The sequence below is a fragment of the Medicago sativa genome, chromosome 1 (genome assembly GCF_051527215.1).
Source record: "Medicago sativa cultivar Bolivia chromosome 1, Bolivia_mono, whole genome shotgun sequence".
Lineage (NCBI taxonomy): Eukaryota > Viridiplantae > Streptophyta > Magnoliopsida > Fabales > Fabaceae > Medicago > Medicago sativa.
Window position 1 is genome coordinate 75,510,895 of NC_140749.1, and position 26,849 is coordinate 75,537,743.

Here is a 26,849-nt window from a genome sequence, read left to right on the forward strand (position 1 = left end):
CTCCTAAACAACCAACCACCAAAAGAACGATATACATAACACTCATCGCCACTACTCATCCCAAAAGAAAACTCCCTTGTAAAAGAAAACCCAATCCTCATTACCAAAATAGAGCCAAAACCGAAGAGCTCCTTTTCTAAAGATCATTCAGCTTCCACCACCGCCCAACCTCCGGTCCACCGAAAAAGCACCAATAAAAGCCGAAAACCAAAACTGATCCAAAGAACTAACTTCCGATCTTGAATCAAAAGCGATCGGCCCAGTAGACTTCAGGACCAACTCGGAAGGGCACCCTCACCCCAGTCTACCAGAGGAACACCAAAGCCAGTCAACACAAGATTGCAGAGAGACACCAACTCCCGATCTCGAAGCAAAATAATCGGCCCACCAGCGTCCAACACATAAAAAGTAAGACAAACGACATGATTTGCAGTGGTGCGAAAGCGTCAATCAAAATAAAAAAGGAAATTGCTCAGCTCAAAGGACATGAACCATCAAATCACCTTAAACACCTTAACAACCCAAAAAACCAAACAAGAGCCAGCGACTACGACTATGGACCCGAATAACAGTGGCAGCCTCCAAAAGGAATCACCCACATCAACCACCTCAAAAACATCCACCTCATAACCAAGCGACACCAACCACACCCTGATAAAGCTCCCGTCCGCCAAATGTTTTGACACCAGATCCATGACCACCCATCCAAACCACACCAAGACAACCCCTACCTACACCCACGCAAACCGAACCACCACCACCACCATCTCAACCGAAACCAAACAAACAACACCACCACCACCATAATCTCAACTGAACCACCACCACCACCATAAAACTACCCCGCCAAACCACCTCACCAAGAAACATGCAGCAACAAAAACACATATCTAGAGAAATTCGAAAACCAACAGCAAAACACGGGCAGCGACGCCGGTTTGAAACGGAAACAAAACCCAGATCGTATAAAGTCGGCCGCCGGTGACAATGGGAAGGCGTCTGTCGGAGTAAACAACCATCAAACCACACATCCACCTCCAACAGGTCCAGGCGACACACCACTGCAACATCTCCCCTACAAAAGCCTCCCACCAAGCCATCACCACTTCACTGCCATAACACCCTCACCACCTCTAAACTCGGCCATCAACACCCAACACCACCAAACAACTCCTGAACAACCACCACCAGCCAGTAACAACACCACAGATCTGGAATAACGCGAAAACACTACCAAAAACGGAACCCGACCCGACCCGCGAACGGAGAGCTACTACCTTAGCCCTTCTGACACCGTTGAGACCTACACCAAACCTTAACCCAGCCGGCAAAGGAGCAACGACCGCTGGAAAATAAACCTGACCCAACCGCCGTCGAAACAAACAACCCAACAACTGACGGCTGCTCAGGAAGAAACGGTCGCCGGAAAGGAACCCGACCCGACCGCCGTCGAGCACAAATAACCCAGCAACGGAGGAAGGTGACGGAAACTCAGGAGGAAAACGGCCGTCGGAAAGGAGGTAGAACGGTGGTACGGAGGACGTAAGTCACTCGTCGTACCACCAAGAGAAGAAGCTACATCTCAAAAGCTTGGATTTGGATTTGTGAGGGAGGCGAACTGAAAAGGGAAAGCGCGGTTTAAGAAAACTAGAGAGAAGTTAGAGAATTTCAAACCTAGAGAGAGAAAATGTTCCCTTAACTTGAAGTTTTTCTTCATATTAATACCACTATCTTGTCTTGAAATATGAAAAGTCAAATTTAATACACATACAAACAAAGGACAATTTCGTAATATTAACACATAAAACAGACACATTAATTACACTGACAACTTTTTTAAGAAATGTGAAAAAGACAATGAGTGTCTATATTAAGGGACGGACGGAGTATAATTTAATACAAAATACAAGAATTAAAAGCAGTTAGCGAAATTTCCTTGTCACAAGCTAAAGTTTCTGGCTATCTATGTCTATGAAAAGTGAAATGCATCATACCCCTCTCACTAGTGATGGAAAACTTGTGTCTGAGAAAATGTATAAAATAGAATTCTATCCGTTCTTTACACTTTGAACTTTATGTGCAATTCTTCCATGTCATGATTTCTTTAAAAAGTTCAATCATTACGTGGAAAGAACAATGTTTTTAAATTTATTTGTTTTTTTATCAAAAACAATGCATGTTATCTTTTATGGTTGAAATTCAAACAGTGATGTAAATTACTCTTCTCATCATTTTTTCCATTTTCATCTATGGAATTCTCTCGGTTCTTCTTCACTTAAAAAATTGACACTTTGATGCATAAAAGTTATATATAGCCATATTGGTCACGTAGACGCATAAATAATAGCTTGTAGGAACGAAAATTGGAAACTATTCTATTAGTACCATTGTGCTAACCGTGTTGAATACTATAGGTTTTATCTGCATATTACAAAGCATCTTTTTCTCAATAATTAATCCACCCCTTTTAAGCTAAACTTTAATTAGTACAACTAACTTTTTTTCATGACTAAATTATAGACAACTAACTATTAGGCGCATTAGTTGATCTTCACTTAATACTCTAGTTTTTTTATTTTTTTCTGAAGGATCTTAATACTCTAGTTTAGATAATTGTTTTTATTAAAACTTCATTTAATCCACAACCATCCCCACCGGCCAGTGTGGTCATCGCATGTGCAATAGTTCTTTGCACAAATAAATTAATCTTCCTTGCTTTAATATCTTCTTTAAATAATTGTTCTAACTGTAAAATAAACGATCTTATAAGCATGATATCATTGAGTGGCTGTATTTGTCGGTAAAAAAACAGCATAATTATTTATTATTATATATTGACTAAAGTCTTGTTCATTCAATATATAATTAAGCAACTATATGGATTTGCCCATAAGGTTGGAAATATTCCTTTGATTATTTTGATTTCCTTGTCTTTGGTAAGGGGCAAATGTATATTTGCTATTCATCATTGTGGCTTAAACGTAGTGGTCTTTTTTTTTTCCTTTTTCTTTCAGTACAATACATAATATATAGTCTTATTTTTAAGGCTTAAATATGTAATTGGTCCTTGCACTTTCATCAATTTTTTGCATTAGTCCCTACACTTTTTTTTGTTTGGCTTTAGTCTCTGCACTTTGAAAAAATATTGCAATTGGTCCTTCTGTTAACCTAAGGTTAAAAAAAAACCTAAAACTAACTGTGTGCCACGTGGGCCAATTATTACACGCCACGTGGCACACTAAAAGACAAAATTGCTGAATTAAAATAAATTATATAAAATAATTCATTTTTAATTAGTTTTATTATTAGTAGTAGTATTGTTTAATTGGAAATTAAGAATTAAAAAGATAAGAGATATCCAAAAGACCAAAACAGAAGAAAAACACTAACACGAGAAAGGGGTAGAAAATGATTTCAGGGTTTCAACTTGAATGTTGCCATTCAATTTCGTCCTTCATTCATCAGGTTTCGATTTGATTTCGTCCTCCATCCATAAAATCAATTTCAACCTCCATCGTTAATTAGATTTCGCGATTTCATTCCCGTTCTCGATTCTGTTCGCGGTTTCGACCTATGTCTCCATTTTACCGTCACTTTCGTTTGATCCCTTTACCACTGAGATGCGTTTATGCGTTTCAACTTTGTACCGTTGAGTTGCGTTTCTGTTTTTCTTCTATTAATGGATATCCGTGTTTTTTTTAAGGTAATCGTTGGCCATTTGTTTAGCTTGTACATTGAATGTAAGTGTTTCATCAAATCAAATTCATTAACATTTCTACCGTAAATAACAAACCTGCTACAACAGAGGACTACCATGTTGATTGATTTGTGGCCCAAGGTTGAAGAAGCGTCAACCAGCTATATTCAAGGAGTTTGCTGTTATTAGGGGGCACCCTTCTAATTAAACATTAAACAATAAAAATAATAAAACTAATTAAAAATGAATTATTTTATATGATTTATTTTAATTCAGAAGTTTTGTCTTTTAGTGTGCCACGTGGCGTGTAATAATTGATCCACGTGGCACACAGTTAGTTTTAGGTTTTTTTTTTTAACCTTAGGTTAACAGAAGGACCAATTGCAATATTTTTTCAAAGTGCGGGGACTAAAGCCAAACAAAAAAAAGTGTAGGGACTAATATCAAATATTGGTGAAAGTGCAAGGACCAATTACTCATTTAAGCCTATTTTTAATAACTGTTTTGTTTTAGTCTATTTTAGACATGATTAATTAATTATGATCCAGTGTTGGTCGTTGTTGTATATGGAGTCTGATCTGGATTATATTGGAATATATAAATGCCACATTGGCCCTTTCCAAATAACATATTTTATTGGATGGATTAAAGGGTACTTAATTTAATAGAATTATTATAGGCTAAGTGTACCTGTTTATTTTGCTCAAAAAAAAAAAAGTGTACCTGTTTATGACCCGGTCTAATTACTTGTTATATTTAGCAAACTAACAGATCTATAGTTGTATACGGCTTTATTTATGGTGGTGTGTACTTATGGTGATGCTTTATTTTAGTGGTTAGAATTTGACGTTTAAGGTGAATAAGTGGAGAATTCAAAGTTTAAACATTGTCTCTACATATATAATACAATATTTTTACCAACTGAACTATGCTTATGGAAACTCTGATGAGGCTTTTTTAACCACGTTAAAAACAAAGAATAAAATTGTTTTATCATTCAATTTTTTTTATAATCATTGAGAGTTGTTCTCCTCCTTTGCATTTTTCTTTCTTGTATCCTTTAATGGTGAAGATATTTTCTGTTTTTTGTGCAATGAACATATGACCATTTTCTGTTATGTTTATTTCCTTTCTCTTATGTAACATGAGACTTCTAATTCACATTTACTATGCAATAATCTCTTTCACAAATGCGAAAGGTGAATAAGTGGAGAATTCAAAGTTTAAACATTGTCTCTACATATATAATACAATATTTTTACCAACTGAACTATGCTTATGGAAACTCTGATGAGGGTTTTTTAACCACGTTAAAAACAAAGAATAAAATTGTTTTATCATTCAATTTTTTTTATAATCATTGAGAGTTGTTCTCCTCCTTTGCATTTTTCTTTCTTGTATCCTTTAATGGTGAAGATATTTTCTGTTTTTTGTGCAATGAACATATGACCATTTTCTGTTATGTTTATTTCCTTTCTCTTATGTAACATGAGACTTCTAATTCACATTTACTATGCAATAATCTCTTTCACAAATGCGAGTTTGTCAATTTATTTATGCCCCCCTTAAGAGGAAGTTGTTTCATCCACATACAATTTATAATTGCACCACTGTTGTCAGAGGTACCAACGCGAAACGTCACGTGAACACCCTTGGTCAGGAAATCTTTCGATACAAAAAGATGGTCGAATCCTTCGTCGAATTACGACTCTGATGCCACTGTAGGGTCACTAGAGGAGCTCAGGGATCATCCACTTTGAGTTAAGAACATCCACACAAATGAGTTAGATACCATATTTTAACCCAATATTTCAAGTCATTGGAATTATATGGGTTCTCTCACTTAGGTCACTTAGGATTATTTGCGGTATGTTTTGATGCTAAAAGTCATTCAAACTATAAGATAGAAAGAAAAGGATGTGATTTAGTTTAGTTCAGTTTTTTTTTCAAAAATAAACCATATCATAACAATGTAGTTTGGGTTGATTCGATTTTTTTTGTGATACAACACATAATTTAAAAAATCTACCCACAATTTTGATTATATCAGCTACAACAACCAACTTGTTTGCAGCGATTAACAATACTTTATGATCTCATATAACTTTATCTTATATAAATTTAAAATTAATTCATAATATTATTTAATTAAGTTAATTGTTAATGAAAACACTCAATTAATTGGGATAAGATTTTTTTGGTGGCGCCCGGGGTTTGAACCCCGGACCTTGCATATATTATGCATTGTCCTTACCAACTGAGCTAAGCTCACGAGGACAATTAATTGGGATAAGATTAATTCATTGATTAACGGTAACGCTTTATTGGGATAGATGAATAATTATTTAACTCAAATATTTGTACTATAATTATATTTTAATTTAAATTGGAGTAGGGGATTTGCTCAAAAACAAATATTAGGGGGTACAAGTGAAAACGCTAAATTAACAAAACAATAGAAAAATTAAAAAAGAAAATGGTAAAAAGAAAAAGACATAATTAACTTATAAGTTGGTTTGGTCGTTTGACCAAGCCCAATATTCAAACTTTGCATATATTATATAATGTCCCTGCCAACTGAGAATCTAATATTAGAAAGAAAGACACAAAATACAATAATATTTTTTTAAATAATATTATATTATATGTGCTTTTCTGTCTTCATTCTATTAGAAGTGTTCAATAATTAAAGAGTGTTCAATAACTAAAGAGGATGAAGTCTCTTTATCCTCCTCTGTACTTTGTTTTTATTGATAGTTTAATGGTACCTCTTTATTGTTGCTTTCTACAACTTTTCCATTGCCTTATCTCAAAAACCCAGACAACTAAAGAATTTAGTAGCTATCTAAATATTCAAAAAATAATAATGGAAATCATATTTCTGATATAGAACTAGAACAGTATTAGACAATCTCATAAAAACAAAAGAACAGTATAGAGTATAGACATGGGAAGAACGTTAACCTAATGAGGAAAGCAAAATTGATGAACCTAATAGTAATAAATCACGTACTTTATAGTAAGAGTAATAACTAAAACTAAAAGAGCACGAGATTAAAAAACAAGGGAGGAGGTTCTATGAATCATTGCATATCATTAGCTGGCTTATGGCCCATTTGAACAGAACATACCATAAAGAGACACGCACACAAAGACCGAACAATTCAGCATATATTATATGGAAGGAGCGAGTGTCTTTCGTATTACATGCTCTTAGAAATGGGTTAATGGAAAAGAAAGAAAAAAAGAATAAATAATGTTTTAAGTGTTTTTTTAAAGAAAAATAAAACCAAACTGAAGTGTAAACGATTGAACCTATGCTTTTTAAATTTAGTCACCCCCTCTCCCTTTATTTTTATGACATGACATAGTCACCCCTCCCTATTTGAGCTCCGTACTACACAGATGTATATCCTCTAGTCTTGCGAGCTTATCATATTCATGCACATGATGTGTTTCCTATTACAGTATATTGAATATACTCAAACAGTATTTGTATTTGACATTTCTTTCCTAGGAATAGTCTAAGGCATTATGCCCTTCATTTAAAAAAAAAAAATCTTAATAAATCATATTATGTTATCTATTAGTGCTACTATTACCATAATGAATCGATCTTTTTATAAAAATCAATGAGAATTTCTATACATTAATATTATATATGTGTGTATGTATATATATGTATATGTATCCTAAAAACGAATAGTAGAATAAATACTATAGCTTTTTGAAGTGAAGAAATTATAATCACACTGTTTAAACCTAACAAAGAGAGACAAAAAGAAATGAAACTTTATACCAACCATATGAAAATTGAGTCTAATACGTAGGAGTGGCACTGAAAAAACCAAATGAAATTAAGATCGGTGGGAGTAACAGTGAGTGGATTTTATCCATATAAGGGCCTGCAAATGAAAGTTGTCAACCAAAGATATCCATGGCCTACCAACACGAGATTCAGTTGACACATATATCATATTCATATATAGATGTGGTGGCTGCATAACCTTTCAATAATGTAACACACACTATTGCTTAAATTAATTAAATATATCACACGAGTGAACTTATGATAGGGTCCTATTATTCCATGTTTTGGTATTTGTTTTGTGACATTTGTCCTCATTTAATTTAGGCCAACCTGGCTTACATTGTATGCTAAAAAGCATTTATATGGAGCTTTCCCTTACCCACTTGGTGTTTAATTAACCCTACCCAGATTCAATAACTCAAAACATAAAAATAACACAACACAGAGGTAGATAAGTACTGTGTCTGTATCCCTCAAAAGAAAAGAAAAAGAGTACTTTGTATGTAGTTAGTCCAGTACTTGCTATATATGGTGCACTATAGATATATGGTACCCTATCAAATAGTGTCTTATACGCCATATTTGACCCCATCTCTCATATGCTACTATTAATTAAAATCGGTTGCAATGCCCATAAAATTATAGTCGTGCGATTTTTTCTTGCTTAAACGGCAAACTTGTTATGTTACTATTTTCTTTCTTATTAGTATTCTACTCTGATTCTTCAACTTTTTAAACCTTAGCTCAAACTAGTTGAGTTATCCAACTCTCTTTTATAGTCTAATGATATGAATTAAGATGTCGAAAAATACTAAAAATGAAATTCAAAGTTTGATCTTTACAAAATTCATCTTCTTCTAATAAACTAACCACTAACATTTGTCTATTTATTAAAAAAAAGGTCCGGGCCAATTGCATCTACATATTGTTGAATTAATTATTTAATTAATCAACTATAGATTATATAGTCAATTATTATAAATTAATCTTAAGATAAATTATAATTTATTCTCATAACTTAAACCTAAAGTACACAGTTTCTTGATCATGATAATATTTTGTTATAATTTGTATCGATTCATCCATGGCTAACCATTAAAAATTTCAATGTGAGTGACAAAATGATAGAATTTATCAAATAGTAATTATTAGAAAAATATTTCGATAGAAGACGTCGAAGGATTGATCTTTAAAATAATTCATCTTTAAATTATAGTCTAATGATATGAATTGAGATGTCGAAAAATACTAAAAATGAAATTCAAAGTTTGATCTTTAAAAAAATTCATCTTCTTCTAATAAACTAACCATTAACATTTGTCTATATTAAAAAAAAAAAAAAGACATGGTCCAGTTGCATCTACGTATTGTTGAATTAATTATTTAATTAATCAACTACAGATTGACAATAGTCAATTATTATAAATTAATCTTAATATAAATTATAATTTATTGTGTTAAACACTAATTAATTGATGAATATATGTGATTGGACAATTGTTTTTAAATAGATTGTGACATCTTGGCTCGTTTCTTTGGTGGTGGCCAAAGTTTGAACCCTGGACCTTGCATATTTTATGCATTGTCCATGTCAACTGAGCTAAGCTCATGAGGACATTTGGCTTGTTTAGTATAAACAATATTTTTCTAATAATTACTATTTGATAAATTCTATATTTTTCTAATAATTAGTTGATGAATATTTTTCTATTTGATTGGACAATTGTGTTAAGCACTAATATTTTCTAATAATTACTATTTTTCTAATAAGAGGTCTCTTCCCTAATCCATTTAGTTATTTAAACGTTATCTCATTATACACTTAACATACGTTGAAAATCTATTATGCAAACTTAGACGACGATGAGGAGAGTCATCCCACTCATACTCAATCGCCTGGCAGTCGTTTCTCATAACTTAAACCTAAAGTACACAGTTTCTTGATCATGATAATATTTTGTTATAATTTGTATCGATTCATCCATGGCTAACCATTAAAAATTTCGATGTGAGTGAAAAAATGATAGAATTTATCAAATAGTAATTATTAGAAAAATATTTCGATAGAAGACGGCGAAGGATTGAATGAACCTCCCCCTTCCTAGTACTTGTAATACCAAAATGGGAAGGCTACATAGAGGAGAAGGTAGTAAAGTCGAAAAACATGTCAATTCAACAATAGTTGCTAAATCAATTTAAGATAGACATAGACAACCTCATCACACTGTTACCTTTAAAGTTCAAACTGGGTTTCATTCTGTTTATCACTGCTTTGTTTCAGTCTCTCACTATTCTGCATCATAGACCTCTATCTCCAACTCTGAATTTTTTTTATAAGAAATGATAAATTATTAATAGAATAATTCATTAATAATTAATGTTAAAATATATTTTTCTTCAAAAAAAATGTTAAAATATATTTATATTAGTAAAAAAAAAGTGAAATTGTTACAATTAATAGAAAATAGTAAATTCAAAATTAATTAAAACTACTAAAAGAACAAATTTTAGTGAGGTAATACATGAAATCCCTTTCTAATTTCGCATCTAAATTTTAAGAGGACGACATTGGTGAGAGATTTCACTTTTTCAGTCGCTAATTTTGCTTTTTTGTAGTAGTGTAATATGGCATTGATGATACGAACCTAAAATTGTAGAACACTTTAAAATTTGAGATATTTAGGGAATACTATTTTTTATAGACAAATGTTACAATATGTTAGTAATTATGTTAGTTTCCGAGAATCAAAATCCGATACCTCTTTTTTCAAACTCTTTCAACATCTCTTACCTCGTTAACCCATTTTAGTTGGGGATGAATGAAAATTCTAGTCACATAGTACATTTGAGAAGAGAAAGAAGGATTTTACACGACATTAAGTCTACCCTTAACATATAAATTTTGTGAAATATATGAGACCAAATTAAAATCTAAATAAACGTAAAAGGCAAAGTACGTTAAGTATAAAAGAGTGAGTGCTAAAAAGAATGTTCAAAAGTGAGTGTTGCTAACATTTCTCTTAAGCATAAATTTACTATATTACTTTGAAAAAGTCACTTCAAAGATTCCTCTTAAGCAAAAAAATCACTTCCAAGATAAATCATTATCCTCAGTTTGTGACTACAATTTTTTCTTTGTTGATAAATGACTATAGCTTTACTACTTTTCTTTTAGTACAACGCTTTACTACTCTTAATATGTGAATTCACAGTTATTATATCATTTTCGTATAAAAAGTATATTGGTAACAGATGAAAGAGAGTGGCCAAGACAGTGAAATCCAAGGTAATGTCACGATCTTCAGGTCAATGTGAGTGCACACAAACATGTGCAATTGCAATGTAATATCTTCCATATTTTTCCAAAAGATGATAAGTTAAGTTATAGGCACTTACACCACTCAGTTAAGCCAACAAGCCAAAATACAAAATTATCATATAGCATCTCAACCCTTTTAATTTGGACTCAATTATTGGATTTGATAGTAGAGAGAGGGAAGGAGAAAGTGACTGGCACTGGAACATGGCTCATAGCTCACACAGGACCCAGTGCAATAAAATACACAAAATCATAAGAAACCTCTCAAATGTGGGACCATTTGATCCTTATGTCCACATATGGGACCGACTTTATGCATTGCAAAGCTTGGATTGGACCGTACAACTAATTATAGCATACCCATCATCACCATGCATGTATTTTATCTCCATCAATACCTTGCCTTACAATATATCAATATTTCATGTCATTGCTCATGCACACTGCACCAGCAATTCACATGATTTATTAGGTGATCACGTGTCAATTTTTTTTTTTTGGTTACACTATTTTATTTTATTCATAAATTTGGTTTTATTATTTTCAAATTCACAGTTTTTGTCCTAATAATCTTGGTTTTCAATTTTCTTTTTCATTTATGTTTTTGAATATGAATTTTACTCATTACATTGTAAGATTTGGATTGCCTACATCAATGTAGGGTGCAACAATTATTGATAAATGTGTTTGTATGTCATATCAAAAGTTAGTTTAAAGAATGAGGTCAAAGAAACACACACACACACACACACAGATATATATCCAAGAACATTAGTAATGTAGAACTTCGTTATAACTTCAATAATGTGAACTATATTAAATCTACTTAGAGAAATTTTACCTTCAAAAATACAAGATAATCTTCGTGGGTTGCCATCAATTGGTATGTCGAGATACTTGAATGGTACTTGATCATTAATTTTACTATTAAATACATCGGCTGCATCTTCCGCCCATGAACTCGAAACATTAATGCCAACAAGAAGACTCTTAGGAAAGTTGACCTTGAGACTCAAAATCATCTCAAAAAGAAGCTTAACCTTAATAGCACTGATATTAGCCCAAATTTTCTCGTCAAAGATTAATGGATCACTTGCAAATTGAAGATGAAAAATCTTAAATTGAGACTCTGAACCAATCTGATAACCTCTTAACAACCCTTTTTCACTTAAGCGTTCATCATAGAATGTAATCCTTCTGTTGCTATCAAAAATAAGAAAGGTGACAACGAATCTCGTTGCGTCGAACTCCTACTCAATCTAAATTCTTTTGCGGGGCTTCCTTTCACGAGCATAGAAGTTGAGATTTAACCAATACATCCCATAACCCACTTTCTCCGCTTTTCTGAAAAGCACATTTTAATCAATATTGCCATCTAATACTCTCATTCAACTAAATCATATGTTTTCTCGAAGAATTTTTTTCTAATTACACCATATGTATTCCTAGTTATACCACAAATTGATAAAATTGCCCTCAAATAAAATTTAATTTTCAAATTCACCCATTCACCTAGCTAGAAAAATAACACCTCTTCCTTCTTTTCTCTTCCAAAACTTAGTTTAAGTAGGTCAAGTAAATTTAGTTTAAGCATACATACTTAAACTCAGTTTAAGTAGGTCATGTGAGTTGAGTTTAAGTAGGTCATGTAAACTGAGTTTAAGTGTACATACTTAAACTTAGTTTAAGTAGGTCATGTAAACGAGTTTAAGTGTACATACTAAAAGTTAAATTTTGCTTTAACCTCTTCAACCTTTTTTAATGATTCTACGTAATCTTATTTTAAGTATGTACATGTAAACACAGTTTAAGTAGGTTATTTAACTCAATTTACATGAACCTACTAAAACTAAATTTAAGTTAACCTCAACAATGTAAATTAATGTTAACGCCTGGGTGTTGCACCATCAAATAATCGTCGTTGTACAGTGTATAAAATATCAACGTTGAACAAGAATAAAAAAAATGAAACTCTAGCATCATTGAAAAAGAAGAAGAAATTCACTTGCTTATATGGAATCTAGTATGGATGAAAGATGTTTTAATTCACTCTTCAATCTTCTATAGAGATTGATTGAACATCCATGATTGTTTGCGGATGAACGATGGTAAAATCTTAAAGTGACAATGAAAGAAATCTTATTGCAATTTGGATGTAACCAGAAATACATGGGGTGTGAATAGAAAAATTCTTTCTCGAAATCTACTTTAAACAAAACAAGTGCTTTCTTCATCTTATTCTTCACCTCATCTCATTAGCAATTAAGATGCCATCTAAAATTTGACACTCTTTCACAATGGCAGGTTATCACTTATACAACAATTCCATTTTTGTATAATAAAAAATAGTCAGTAATGCGTTGGTGATCTGATTGAAAGAGAGAAATAGAGAGAAAATAAATTGTTGACAGTGCCTTGAAAAATTGAAATGTCAAAATATCGTAGTTGATTAAGAAATTACAAAACCAAAATCATACGAGGAAAACTATATATCGTATATCGTGTGATTGGACTGAGGAGAATCATACAATTCAACTTCTAAAAACCAATATCAATCATCCCTAAAGTTTAAGATCATTTTCGAATACCAATCTATCATCATCAACCCTTTGCTATCGTGACCCTGGCGGTCTGATGAGAATATCTCATAATATAAGCAGGCATATTGTATGTGTGTGTGTGGGACAGTGTGTGTGTGGGACAATGTGTGTGTACAAGCCTACAAGGAGTACGTGGGGCAAAGTCAAAGTCGCTGGAGTTTATTATTATTATTGTGTGCTTTACAAATTACAATTTGCTTTGAGTTTGATAGATAGATAGATAGATAGATGTTAATGAATGAATTGAAATTGTCGTTGATTCTTTTCTTTTGCCACATAATAATCATCATAATACAGTGATAGTCGGCAAATCCCTCTTTAACCTATCTCTTAATTATTAATTTATACTTATTTGTTTAGTTAACTACCAACTATATAACTTTGCATATACTTCAATTTGCTTACTTTAAATAATTACCTCATCTCTAATTTCTCAATATTCATTCAATAGTATGTATATCATTTTCTCTCTATTTTCTTTGTATCTTTATCATCAATATACTACATCTATCACATATTCACATAAATTTTTTTATTTTTTTTTTATTTCTTTCTCTCTTAAAGAGTCAATAAGGTGTATTTGTGTACAAAGACAAATTTTCTTTAAATTAGCTCATGCATGGATCACAAAGCTCAATCAACAGTAAGATTATTAGTTATTACTGCTTCATTGATGACAATCCAGCAAATTCATAATCATGATGTCTATGATTAATTAGTGGTTTTTGAAAGATATGGGATTTGACTTTCGTTTTTTTGTCTGTGTGTATGATATCACTTGTACTGGTTCCAAATTGTATAGGAATAGTACTACTCTATTCTTTTCTACTTTCCTTATATATATATATATACATAGACACACATACATGTCAAGAGAAAAATATACTCGCAAATTGGGATGGTAATGGGTACCCTATAGGTAGGGTACTACAAGGCCCTTCCCCATACCCGCATTTGTAAAAAATACTCGTACCCATGCTCGTACCCTCGTGGGCAACAAATTTAGTACCCTTCCCCATATCCTATGGATACCTAAGTCCACATACCTGCACCCATTACCCGCACTTTAACAATGAAAAAACAATAAAAATATCACAATTCAAATAAAACTATGATCCAATTTTTAAAAAATTACTCATAAAATAGTATGTATCGTAGTATTTAGTCAAATAAAAAATCCAAAATATCCCTAAAAAAGTTGTACACCGGCACGATGGAGTTGTTATTGTATTAAGTAGTTTTTTGGTTTAGGTTTAGGTTTAGGCTTAAATAGCTAAATATATTAATTAATCATACACCAAAATAAATAAATTATTTATGATATTATATAAATATGCATATGCGGGGTTGTGGGGCTGGGCACTATAGTACCCTTACCCGTGTCCATACCCATTTAAATTTATGGGTATTACCTGGACCCATGCCCAGATCCATGAAAGCGGGGTTTTACCCTACCCATTAGGGGTATTTTTTTTCGGGTACCCATCGGGCCTGGATCCAATTGCCATCCCTACTCGTAAATTAGGAATGCAATTGTTTTTGTGTTAACCCTCTGGTTCTCAGAGGAAAGAGAGGTTCGTTCATGAGGTAATGATAGTATGGTTAATAATTGTTTCGCTTAGGAATTGAATCAGATTCTTTCGAACGATTCGTCGTTCATTAACCACTTGAGTTCTATTGTTTGGTTAGGAATGCAAAATTTGTTACCGGAAAAAAAAACGACTTATATATTAATACGGACATGTCATTCAAAAAAAAAATGTTAATTTGTACAATTTTTTTTTAATTGGATAAACAACAATTTATTGGTTTACATGTTCTAGTTCAACCGACAAAAATTGTGAAAATAATCCTCTCTTAACCTATTTGTTTTTTGGAGCATAGCCACATTACAACTTTGAAAAGACCTTAATGATTCATGTTTGATTATGTATCTTGTGATATAAGTAGAGATGATTAACAAGTTGATTTTGGGTGAATGGAGTGCATGGAATGAGAGAAACACTTGCATCTTGCTTGATTTTTGTGAGTGAATTTTTTTTTTTGTGAGGAATGTGATCCTAAATTATTAACTTTTGATTAGAATTCGTGAACATTACACTTTGATCTTGCAGATGTTTCATAAACATGCTTTCATCTATTAATACCATGACTTTTGTCATTTGACATTGGATTTCATTCAAGAATAATGCAAGCCTGAAAAAGGATTGGAATTAGAGTGCTTTACTGTTAACAAACCATGATTATCCATTGTGCATTATAGTTTGTTTGAACCATGTTTGAATTGTTTTTACAAGACTTTTATTTGATAAAAAACAAAATTCTAAGTTGTGGAGAGTTGATATGTGTCAAATTTACCTAATTTGTAATATAGTTTTATGGGTGCTTATTGTTTTTGATTTGATAGAAGAAGACATTTGATTTTTATTTTTTTTCCGGTAAAATGGAGTTAGCACACAGAGGAGGTAAAATAGAATTTTCTTGATGGAATTTGCAACATTTCTTGCGTTGATAGGTAAAATAGAGTTAGCACTCACAGTTTCTTCCAGGAAGCACCCCATGTTCCTCCAGTGCTAATAAATCATGCCACTTAGAGGGGTCAATTCGAGAAGACCCCTAATGTAACCCACTTAATCAAAGCCAATTACCATAAAAGGCAACATTAGCACATGCATATGTCAAAGATATGCAATCAGCTTGTATTACAAGCCATAAATTGGCAATTAATTAATAAAAATAATATCAAAGAATTCCCGGTCTTATTCATGCATCAAATCTAATTCTGCTGATTGATTATCAATCAGATAAACTCAATCCTACAATAATTAGTTTAGTATTTCCGATTACTTTTCAATATAAATATTTATCATTCACTACATATATTATTGTGATTTTATCGTGACATACAAGATGTCAAAGAGAAGAAAAAAAAATTAACAAAGATTAATTACAAAAACCAAAGGTGTCAAAGAGAAAGGCATAATCTTTCAAAAAAAAAAAGAAAAAAGAGAAAGGCATAAGATTACATAAATCAATTGACATTGTAGTATTCTATAAAAAAATTCATGTCTAATATAATATTTTTAGGTCTTTTTTTCTATCTCTTATGATTTGACTGCCCTACATCTGATCTATTATCCTTAATACATGATATTCCACATGTCTTCTCTTTACATGTCCAAACCACTTAAAGTCTAATCTTTTCTACCGTGGACTATGTAAAACTAACACAGACCTCAAGATCTTATAAACATGTCATCGCAAGAAGAAACCATGTGCTATGACAGGTTCTATCTCTCCAATAATTTTATACACTAAAAAAAGTGTATAAAAAGTGGACTTTGATCTATCATTAGTATTGAATATTGGGTTAATACGTTTTTATCCCCCTGTAATATAGGCGAGTTCCGGTTTTCCTCCCTGTAAAAAAGATTCTTTCGATTCCAACCCTGTAATATAAAGATTCCGTCGAAAACCCCCTGGTCGAATATTGGACCCCCCAGCTGATGACATGGCGTGACGTGGCGCGCTGAGTCACCCTTTTCAGCTGACGTGGCATGTTGACTGTATAATTATTTTTATTTTTTATTTTTTTATAGGGTACACGTGGCATTTGTCATTTTTTTATGTCTTTACCCCCTGTAATTTAGGCGAGTTCCAGTTTTCCCCCTGTAAAAATTTTAAAAATAAAAAATAAAATTTGGAAAATTTTAAAAAATAATTATTTTTAAAAAAATGTTGGAAAATTAATAAAAATTAAAAATAATGAAAAAAATACTGAAAAAATTTTAAAAAATTAAAAATCTGGAAAAAAAAATTTCGCATGACATGTGTGTATATACATACCACATCATTAAATCATTTTAATAATAAAAATTAAAAACTGAAAATCTTTTAAAAATAACAAAAAATCAGTGTAGCTTGTTTCAAGAATTGAGCTATGTGTTTTCTAGGTGGTGATTTTACATGTGCTTAAATGCGTTGAGCTGCAGAAGAGAAGCAAGGTGCGGTTGCACAGTTTTTTGGTAGGTTTGATGGTTATTTTGGAGGGCGGGTAAACTTGTGGTTTTGGGGTTTTAGTTTTTATTGGTCTTGGGGGCCCTCAGTGGAGGTTGTTTTTGGTTTGTTTTTAGAAATTTGCATTTGATGTATGAGTGTTTATTTGAGTGTTCCGTGTATATACGGCACACTTTTCCTTTGTATGTTGCTTTTAAGTATCCTAGCCTAGCATTCCTTGTGCTAGATGGGATTCTTTACGTTTTGAATAAATTTTATTTTGGCTTCTTCAAAAAAAAAACAAAAAATCAGATTATTTTTTTAAAAAAAATAAAAGATTGATTTTATTAAAATTTTAAAATAACAAAAAATCAGATTATTTTTTTCGAAAAATAAAATAAAAAAGCAGAAAAGACATTTAGATTTTTTTTCAACATTTAAAAAATTGGAAAAAAGTTCGGATTTTTTTTGAAATTTAGAAGATATTTAAAAATAATGGAATTTAATTTTCAAAATAAAAAAGTTTAGATTTTTTTGCGAAATAAAAAAATTGGAAAATATTTAAAATTTTAAAAATCTGGATATATATTTTTTTAAAATCCAATTACAATATGAAAATTAAAAAATTTACATAGGCAAGAAGTTTTAGATGATAAATTTTTTAATTTTCATATTGTAATTGGGTTTTAAAAAATATATATCCAGATTTTTAAAATTTTAAATATATTCCAGTTTTTTTATTTCGAAAAAAATCTAAACTTTTTTTATTTTGAAAATTAAATTCCAGTATTTTTAAATATCTTCTAAATTTCGAAAAAAATCCGAACTTTTTTCTAATTTTTTAAATTTCAAAAAAAATCTATTTTTCCATTTTTATTTATTTTTTCCATTATTTCAATTTTTATTTATTTTTCCATAAAAAAATTATTATTATTTTAAAATTTTCCAGATTTTTGTTTACATTTTTATTAATTTTTTTAATTTTTTTTTCCGAATTTTTTCATAATTTTCAATTTTTATTTATTTTTCCAGAATTTAAATTATTATTTTTTAAAATTTCTCAGATTTTATTTTTAATTTTTCAAATTTTCCAGATTTTTTTTCATTTTTATTAATTTTTCCAATTTTTAAAAGAAATTTCGGAATTTTTTTATTTTTTCTGAATTATTTTTCGTTTTTTAGATTTAAAAAAAATTATTTTTTAATTAAAAAAATGACAAATGCCACGTGTCCTTATAAAAAAATAAAAAATAAAATTAATTATACAGTTAGCGTGCCACGTCAGCAGAATAGGTGACTCAGCGCGCCACGTCATGCCACGTCATCTGCTGGGGGTGTCTCAAATGTGCTCAGGGGGGTTTTCGACGGAATCTTTATATTACAGGGTTGGAATCGAAAGAATCTTTTTTACAGGGGGGAAAACCGGAACTCGCCTGTATTACAGGGGGGTAAAAACGTATTAACCCTTGAATATTTGTGCAGATGCTCTATGCGGAAGTTTTATTTTAAAAATTTGTTCCTAGAGCTCAAGTTTTTTCTTTAGATAGAAACTTATTCATGATTGTTTTTGTTTTATTTTAAAAGAAAGTGGATTTATTGGTGAAGTGTTGAGAAGAGAAAGATAGAGAGAAAATGAAATGTTGAATGAATATAAAAAAACTAAAGCTGTTAAAATATAATTGTTTTAAAAAAAATTTCATATTTTTTGGTTGTCCTTATAAATTTATGTTTTTCAACCTTTAAAATGTGAATAATCTCATCTTCATTCAACGGTTTCATTAAATGTGTCTTATTGCGAGTGATGACAACTTAAAAAGATATACACCTTAGATCTTAAGGTTTTGGGTTCGAGCTTTATTAGTTTTATTCATAGGAAATAAATGTAAATTCTTTTTAAAAGTTTTTAAACCTTAAGGTATTCTATTTATTAGACGGCGACACCATATCTCAGCAAATTTTTCTTTATAAAAAAAATACCCTTTCAATAACAAAATATATATAATAAAGAGATCTAAATAGTCTAAAATTTAGAAATACACACCACTAAAATACGGAATTAGTTTGCTATCCAAAAGAAGGCTTATACTAAATTCTTTTTTGAAGTATTAGAATCTCATATTGTCAATTTTTTTGGACTATATATATATATATATATATATATATATATATATATATATATATATATATATATATATATATATATATATATATGGGGGCTGCTAACTTACTCCCACCTAAAAACATGAAGGAGTAAGTTAGCAACCCTACTCCCACTTGCTTTTTACTAAAAACCCAACTCTTCTTATATTTAAGTTATGTTATTAGTAAAGGATAAATTAGTAAATTAAACAAAAAAAAAAAAACATGTTTCCTTAATATTTGTTGTGTACTAAAGCACTTATGTTTTTTTTTTTACAAGAAAAGCTTAATCCTTTTTTTTTTATTTTAGTAAAAAACACCAGAATTTTGTTAACGTCTTTACCCACAAAACCACGTTATACCACACGTAGAAAAAAAAAATTCAGAAAAATCAAGTTATGCATTAAGGTAATTTTTTTTTTAACCCAACTCTTCTTATATTTAAGTTATGTTATTAGTAAAGGATAAATTAGTAAATTAAACAAAAAAAAAAACATGTTTCCTTAATATTTGTTGTGTACTAAAGCACTTATGTTTTTTTTTTTACAAGAAAAGCTTAATCCTTTTTTTTTTATTTTAGTAAAAAACACCAGAATTTTGTTAACGTCTTTACCCACAAAACCACGTTATACCACACGTAGAAAAAAAAAATTCAGAAAAATCAAGTTATGCATTAAGGTAATTTTTTTTTTTTTACGAAAGAAAATGTTACAAAGGAAACGCATCACTTATTTTTTGATCGGAAAAAATTAAGGTGCAAAATCCTTCCTTCAAAAGAGAAAACAAAAGTGCATAGTCCAGGAAAAAAAAATGCAATGTCCTTCCGTCAAAAAAAAATAAATCTGTACATAGTCTAGAAATATAAGTGCAGGGAAAAAAATCTGGTCAAAGGGAGTACCCAAAATAAAAATTGATTTTGTTTAAATAAGTAAATTACTTTATTACCCTTTAATTTAAACTAGTTTGAAAGGAAAGATTTGGGTTATTGGTCAAAAGCAAGTGGGAGTAGGGTTGCTAACTTACTCCTTCATGTTTTTGGGTGGAAGTAAGTTAACAACCCCCTATATATATATATATATATGCGCGCGTTCTAACGTTTAGATTCTTTGAGCTAACAAACTCATTTAACAAAACTCACCTTTTATTTTTTTAGACATGATTTTCAATAGATATCATATTCTTTGTTATAAGTTCAATTGGCATAACCAATATATGGTGTTACACAATTGATATATCAACGCTTTAAATAGATCTTTGTTATCTCAAGCCTATACCTGATTTATCAAGAAAATAGTCATGGGCAAAAATAAGTAAAAAGAAAATAGATCTTTGTATATGCATGCATTCTAAATACTACAACATTTATTTAAGTGTTTCATTTTCTGTTTTACTTTGTTTCAAATAATTTATCTCTTTTATAACATCAATAGAACATTTATAATTCTTTTTCACTAAATATTCTTATCTATTGCATTTCAATCATCTATAAATATTTCACTAATTATAATTAGTATGAATGTTTTAGTAAATAAGATGTTGGCATGTGTCTCTATTGGCTATATTCCTGTTACACATAGACTATGAAAGTTTGGAAACTGGACCATGGTGAGCTAAGTGTGAATATGAATCGGTGGTGGTAATTAGTTGCTATTGTTCTTCTTTTTTTCCGAGAGGTTGTTATTATTCTTATTAAATGCTTTTCTTGTTTGTAAAAATAAGAGTTGATAAAAATTAATGTAAGCAACCGCTTAAGCTTTAGCTTGACTAAAACAATGACAAATGAAAAAAAAGTAAAAACGCGTCATTGATCTTATTATTGTTTTTGGCAATTTACTTTGAAAATTTTGGATTTTGAAGTTTATAAAAGTGGATCGTTTTGAGATTTTTCTTATCAATATTCCATCTCAAAAAATATGGCTTCAAAACTTCCAGCTGCTAATCTTCCCACTCGAATTTGGAATGATCTAGAACCCAACGTAGGTGTCAACCTTAACTTTTCTCAAGTTCCAACGGCACCTGTCTACATTTTCATTGCTTTATTGAAGAAACGATAGCTAGTGTCAATACACACACAATGAAATAACACAAGTAAAATATTAGAATCACATATATATATCCAATGATTATTTTGATACAAAGTGTATATAGTAATTATAAGTTGGAGTATTATTGAAGAAACGATAAATATAGCTAGTGTCAATAGACACAAGAATTATAACTGCAATGGTTTAATAATGATGGGAAGGCCATGTTGTGGTTGCAAAGTAAGGTTGTTAACAGGTGCATGTTCATAGTCAGGAGAAAGAGACCAAGAAAACCTTTGAAGAATCAAAGTCATCACTGTCTTAGCTTCCAACATAGCAAAATTCTGACCAATACAATTTCTTGGACCCACAGAAAATGCAAGTAGAGCATTTGGGTGATTTGAGGCCTTAGATATTCCATTTATGAATCTCATTGGATTGAACTCATTTGCATCTTCACCCCAATATTTTTTACTTGTGTGAATCATTGTTATTGGGATTGTGAGACATGTTCCTCGAGGGATCATCAAATTTCCTAATTTCATGTCTTGTGAAGCCACTCTTTCTAGTTGTATTGCAGGACAGTACAACCTTAATGCTTCCAGCAACACCATATTCACCTTTAAAAATGAGACACGTTGTTAGTTAATTTTGTTAAGATGTTAGACTTAAACCATTGTAAGTTAGTTTTCTTCGATTATGAGTCACCGATTTCTAGAATGATCTAAAGAGATCTCATTATGATGAGTTATTTGCTAGTTGATTAGAGTGTCGTGAATATGTTAATTTATGTTATGCTTAACTTGTATAAGTAGAGAATTGATGAATGTAATAAACATAGAGAATGAATGGCGAAAGTTAGTTTAGTAGCCTAGCATAGCCATTTTCTCTCTTTTATTATCTTTTCTCTACGACTATATTGTACCACCGAAATTGTATTAAATTGGGACACGGATCCTCTCCCGTGAGATTTTCACCGGAGAGAGTCCAAGGGGAATTCCAATTGTTCTATTGTTTAATTGCACACTTTCCACAGGAGAGGGTCTGCTCCATAAGTCGGTTAAATAGCAATGCTCTAGACCTAAATCTGAAAAACTAAGAATGAAGTTTTTCGAGTTAATATTACCATTTTTAACTTTGATAGCATATCTGCATCAGGAATTTCCATGCCACAAATCTGTTGGACCTCTTGTCTAAGTTTGTCTTGCCAATCCTTGTGCAAACTCAACAAAAAGACAGTCCAATTAAGTAAGTTTGAAGTGGTTTCATGACCAGCAAAGAAAAAGGTCTTGCATTCATCCATGATTTCATTCATCTTCAACTTTTTAGGACCATGATCATTTGTTTTTTCTGTATCCATCATTACTCCTAGTAGATCATCTCCATAAGAACAATCTGATTGAGAATTTTGCAACCTACTTTCTATAATGCATTGTAGTGATTTCTTCATTTTCCTATCAAGCCTCCATATCTCAATATTTGACTTAGTAGGAAAATATCTGCAGCATTAAGAATCCAAAACATTAAAAATAAAAAAAATAAAAAATTATTTATGTACTGATCTATGCAGAACCAATGAATCTATAGTAAGCAAGAGAAGTTGATTAATATACTGAGTGCCAGGAATGAAAACGTCGGAATTTGAAGCTACGCAATGCTTATGAAGCTGTGTTTGTGCATCAAAAGCTTCTCTTCCATGAACAAAGCTGGTACCAAAGGCAGTGTGGGCAATTATATTTGCTGTTAGCTCTCGAAATTCTTCAGTCATCTCTATTGTCTTTGATTTCTCCTTTGTTTCAATAGCTTGCCTTTTCCAATCATCTAGCATAGAAATGGTACATGCTGCCATTCTACTTATCATAACCTGCCATATATGATATAGTATTTAGAATGCACGCATATACAATGCCAAATGCTAATGAAAGAAGACTTGAGTTCTACTCTTTTTACTTATTTTTACCAATGACTATTTTCTTGGTAAATCAAGGTATCAACTCGAGATAGCAGAGATCTATTTAAAGGGTTGATACGCATGTATGTAACACCATATATTGGTTATACCCATTGAATTTATAATAAAGAATATGATAGCTATTGAAAATCATGTCTAAAAATTAAAAGGCTGGTTTTAATTTGTTAAATGCGTTTGGACCTCGCTTTTAGCTCAAGGAATGAATGAAAGTGTTCAAATTTACACACACATATATATTCAATACTCCGAAAATTTTGACGTGAGATTCTAATACAACTTCAAAAAAAAAAAAAAAATTGGTATAAGTCTTGTTTTGGTTAGTATAAACTTTTGTTCACAATAAAAGTGCAAACTAATTCCTAGTATTTCAGTGGTGTGTATTTCTAAATTTTAGACCAAATATATTTAACTTATTAGATCTATTTTATTTATTTATTTTTTTTCAAAGATATCATTTATTTTTATTTTGTTGTAGAAGGGGTACTTTTTTATCAAGAAAAATTTGGTAGGGAGAAGGTGTCCCAATCTAAGATAGATAAAACCTTAAAACTTAAAAATGTTTACAAAAGAATTTTCATTTACTTTTGATAAAAAAAAACTAATGAAACTCGAACCCAAAAACTTCAAATCTAATATATGTCTTTTTACCGATGCACCAACCCCTTAGTGTTTATGGCTATCGGGAGCAGATCTGCTCCAGTGACTGGAGAGTCCTGTGGGATCTCAGTCATTCATTTTATTTCACTAGACTCTATAAAAATCATTAAAAAACAATTTAATGACTGAGATTGTCACTGGACCGTGTGCAGTGAAAAAGCCACCATTGTCACTGGACCTTGTCTGTGGCTATCACACATCCATTTAAAGTAAATTTGTCATCACTCACAATACCACATATTTAATGATACCGTTGAATGAAGATGAGATTATTCATATTTTAAGCATGAAAAATCAAATATAAAAGGATAACCACAAAATATGAAACTTTTTTTAGAACAATTATATTTGAACACTCTTATTTTTTTCTACACTCATTCAACTTCTAATTTTCTCTATCTCTTTTTGTTCATATCACTTGACCAACTTATTACATATATCATATCGTTCTCATTCTCTCTCTAGTGACAGATTGGATTCGGGTGTCTAAAATTACTTCCCTTTCAATCTTCATATACAACTCTGATTGGTTGTAGTGATAAATACGGTTGAGTTTTTTTTTTTTTAATAATAATATGGTTACGGGTTAAAAGATTGATTAATATGATTTTTCGACTACATGCAATATAAATCCACTTTATTTTAAAATAAAATAAAATTCATGAATAGTTTCGAAAGAAAAAACTTGAACTCTAAGAACGATGTTTTAAAGTAAAAACTTCCACATAGAGCATCTGCACAAATATTCAAGACAGTAGTAATACATCAACATCCATTTTTTATACCCTTGCACGACATTAGGTTAATTGTGTTTAAAAATATGGTTGAGTTAAGCACAATTTTCAATGTAAATTGAATTAATCATTTACTCAATTGAATTATCCATATTTTTACATGTGATTAACTAGATGTAGTGGGTGTGGTATTTTTAGATTACCATGATAAAAATACAAAAAATTTACCATCGTTTAGTAATAATGACTAACTTTTGTCAAAAAAACATATTAGGTATACAAGATGAGTTTTTCCTTTCAAACCTAATTTTCAAACTATAACAACTTAGATCAATTCATTGTTTATCCAAGTGGATGACCATAAAACATTTTTGTATTAAAAAAAGATCTTTGAATTATTTTATATTTTTTTTGTAAAAAAATCTCATCATAGTTTTATTTTATGTCATACTTTAATGATGAGTTAAGAAAAGATGAGAAAATTTCCTCTTTTAATTTGATATTGTGCATGGTGTTATAATTACGGAGAAAACTAAACTTGAGAGTTAATTAGACCTTGAGTTTATCCATAGAGAAAGCAGGATTGAGTATCCTTCTGCGCCTAACCCATTCCACTCCATTGAGAAGAACTAAACCTTCTCCTATCATGGTTACTATCGAAGGCCTTGTTTTGGGTTTTTCATAAAAACCAAATTTATTTGATAAAATCTCTTTGGCCAGCTCTACATCAGAGATGCAAATCCTCGGTTCTGTTCCGTACCAATATAGAAATCTCTCCCCTGCATGCATGGTGAAAAATTATTAAGACTCATACGTGTGTTTATACACTACTAACTTTCTTAATTCTCGTGGTTTAGTCGACAAAATTCTATATTTAAATCGATGAGGTATATATAGAAGAGAAATAAATTACCATATAAGGAGGACCATATTTGGTAGTGAGGAAGAACCCTTTGAGTAATATCGTTTGAGTATTTATCCATGACCATATTCCTTGCATCCTTCATCATTGTTTTGATATCATGAAGTGAACCCGAAACAAGTGAGTAAGGTGGTCCAATGACTCCTTGCTTTCGAAAGTGCCTAGTCATTGCATATGGTCTCCAAAAGAGAATTACACATATTCTCCAAATTTTTGACATTATCATAATAGTGAAAGTCACTATGGCAGCAGTAATCAGATATCCCATTTTTAATTGTGTTTCTATGTCCCTCAGTGTGCGAGTGAGAGGCCTAAACAGACAAATATATCTCCTAGATTTTTAGTGCGAGGTTGGTTAAATACTAAGTTGTTGATAAGAAGGGTCCACTTTGATAATAAGAAGGGCCCACTTTGACATTTCATATGTTTATTTTCATTATAAAAACAAATACAATTAGATAAGGTTTTATGACAAAAAAATCAAAAAGTCTAATCGCATTATCAAGAGCAGTTTCAAATTTGGCCAATCGATCGACCTTAGTTTTTTTGCCATTGATCTAGTATAATCTTTTAGATTTTTCTTTATTGGTTAGTATAAGTATAACCGATACTATGAGGGTATTTTTTTGTTAGATCTTAACTTTCTTTTCTATCTTGTTTTTTCTTCGAGAAATGATATTTATAAAACCAATTTCTAACAACTTTTTGACAACATTCTCTCTCATACTCACATTATATTCTTATTATCTCTCTACCTTTTTCTCTCTCTATTAATTTTGAGTTTTGACCAATCAAAATAAAGAAAAAAAAAGTTGTCATGGAAGTTGTTTAGAAAGAGGTGTACAAATATCACTACTCTTTTTCTTCCATTGATAAAAAAAGAGAAGCTATTATGGAAAAAATTTAAATATTTTTTTGAAAATAGATTGAATGTTTTTAAAAAGTTTAAGGGTTTTTTATGGCAAATTCTTATTTACT

At 30.9% G+C, this 26,849-nt stretch overlaps 1 protein-coding gene across 1 annotated transcript; it reads right to left on the bottom strand.

Annotated features, from left to right (window-relative positions):
* Positions 1 to 21,656: 21,656 nt before the first annotated feature.
* Positions 21,657 to 26,198, bottom strand: LOC146957440 (cytochrome P450 709B2-like). The gene is made up of 5 exons (XM_085736578.1): positions 25,863 to 26,198; positions 25,505 to 25,728; positions 23,200 to 23,450; positions 22,713 to 23,085; positions 21,657 to 22,206 (listed from the first exon to the last, which is right to left on the bottom strand). The coding sequence occupies exons 1-5, from the start codon at positions 26,137 to 26,139 to the stop codon at positions 21,775 to 21,777; spliced, it is 1,557 nt and encodes a 518-aa protein (XP_085592704.1). The 5' UTR covers positions 26,140 to 26,198; the 3' UTR covers positions 21,657 to 21,774.
* Between the last annotated feature and the right edge of the window lie 651 nt (positions 26,199 to 26,849).

Coding starts and splice junctions, on each gene's coding strand:
- LOC146957440 (XM_085736578.1), bottom strand. CDS start 26,139: ATGGGATATCTGATTACTGCTGCCATAGTGACTTTCACTATTATGATA. Junction 23,086..23,199: donor GTTTTCATTCCTGGCACTCA/GTATATTAATCA, acceptor TTAATGCTGCAG/ATATTTTCCTACTAAGTCAA. Junction 22,207..22,712: donor TGCTATCAAAGTTAAAAATG/GTAATATTAACT, acceptor TCATTTTTAAAG/GTGAATATGGTGTTGCTGGA.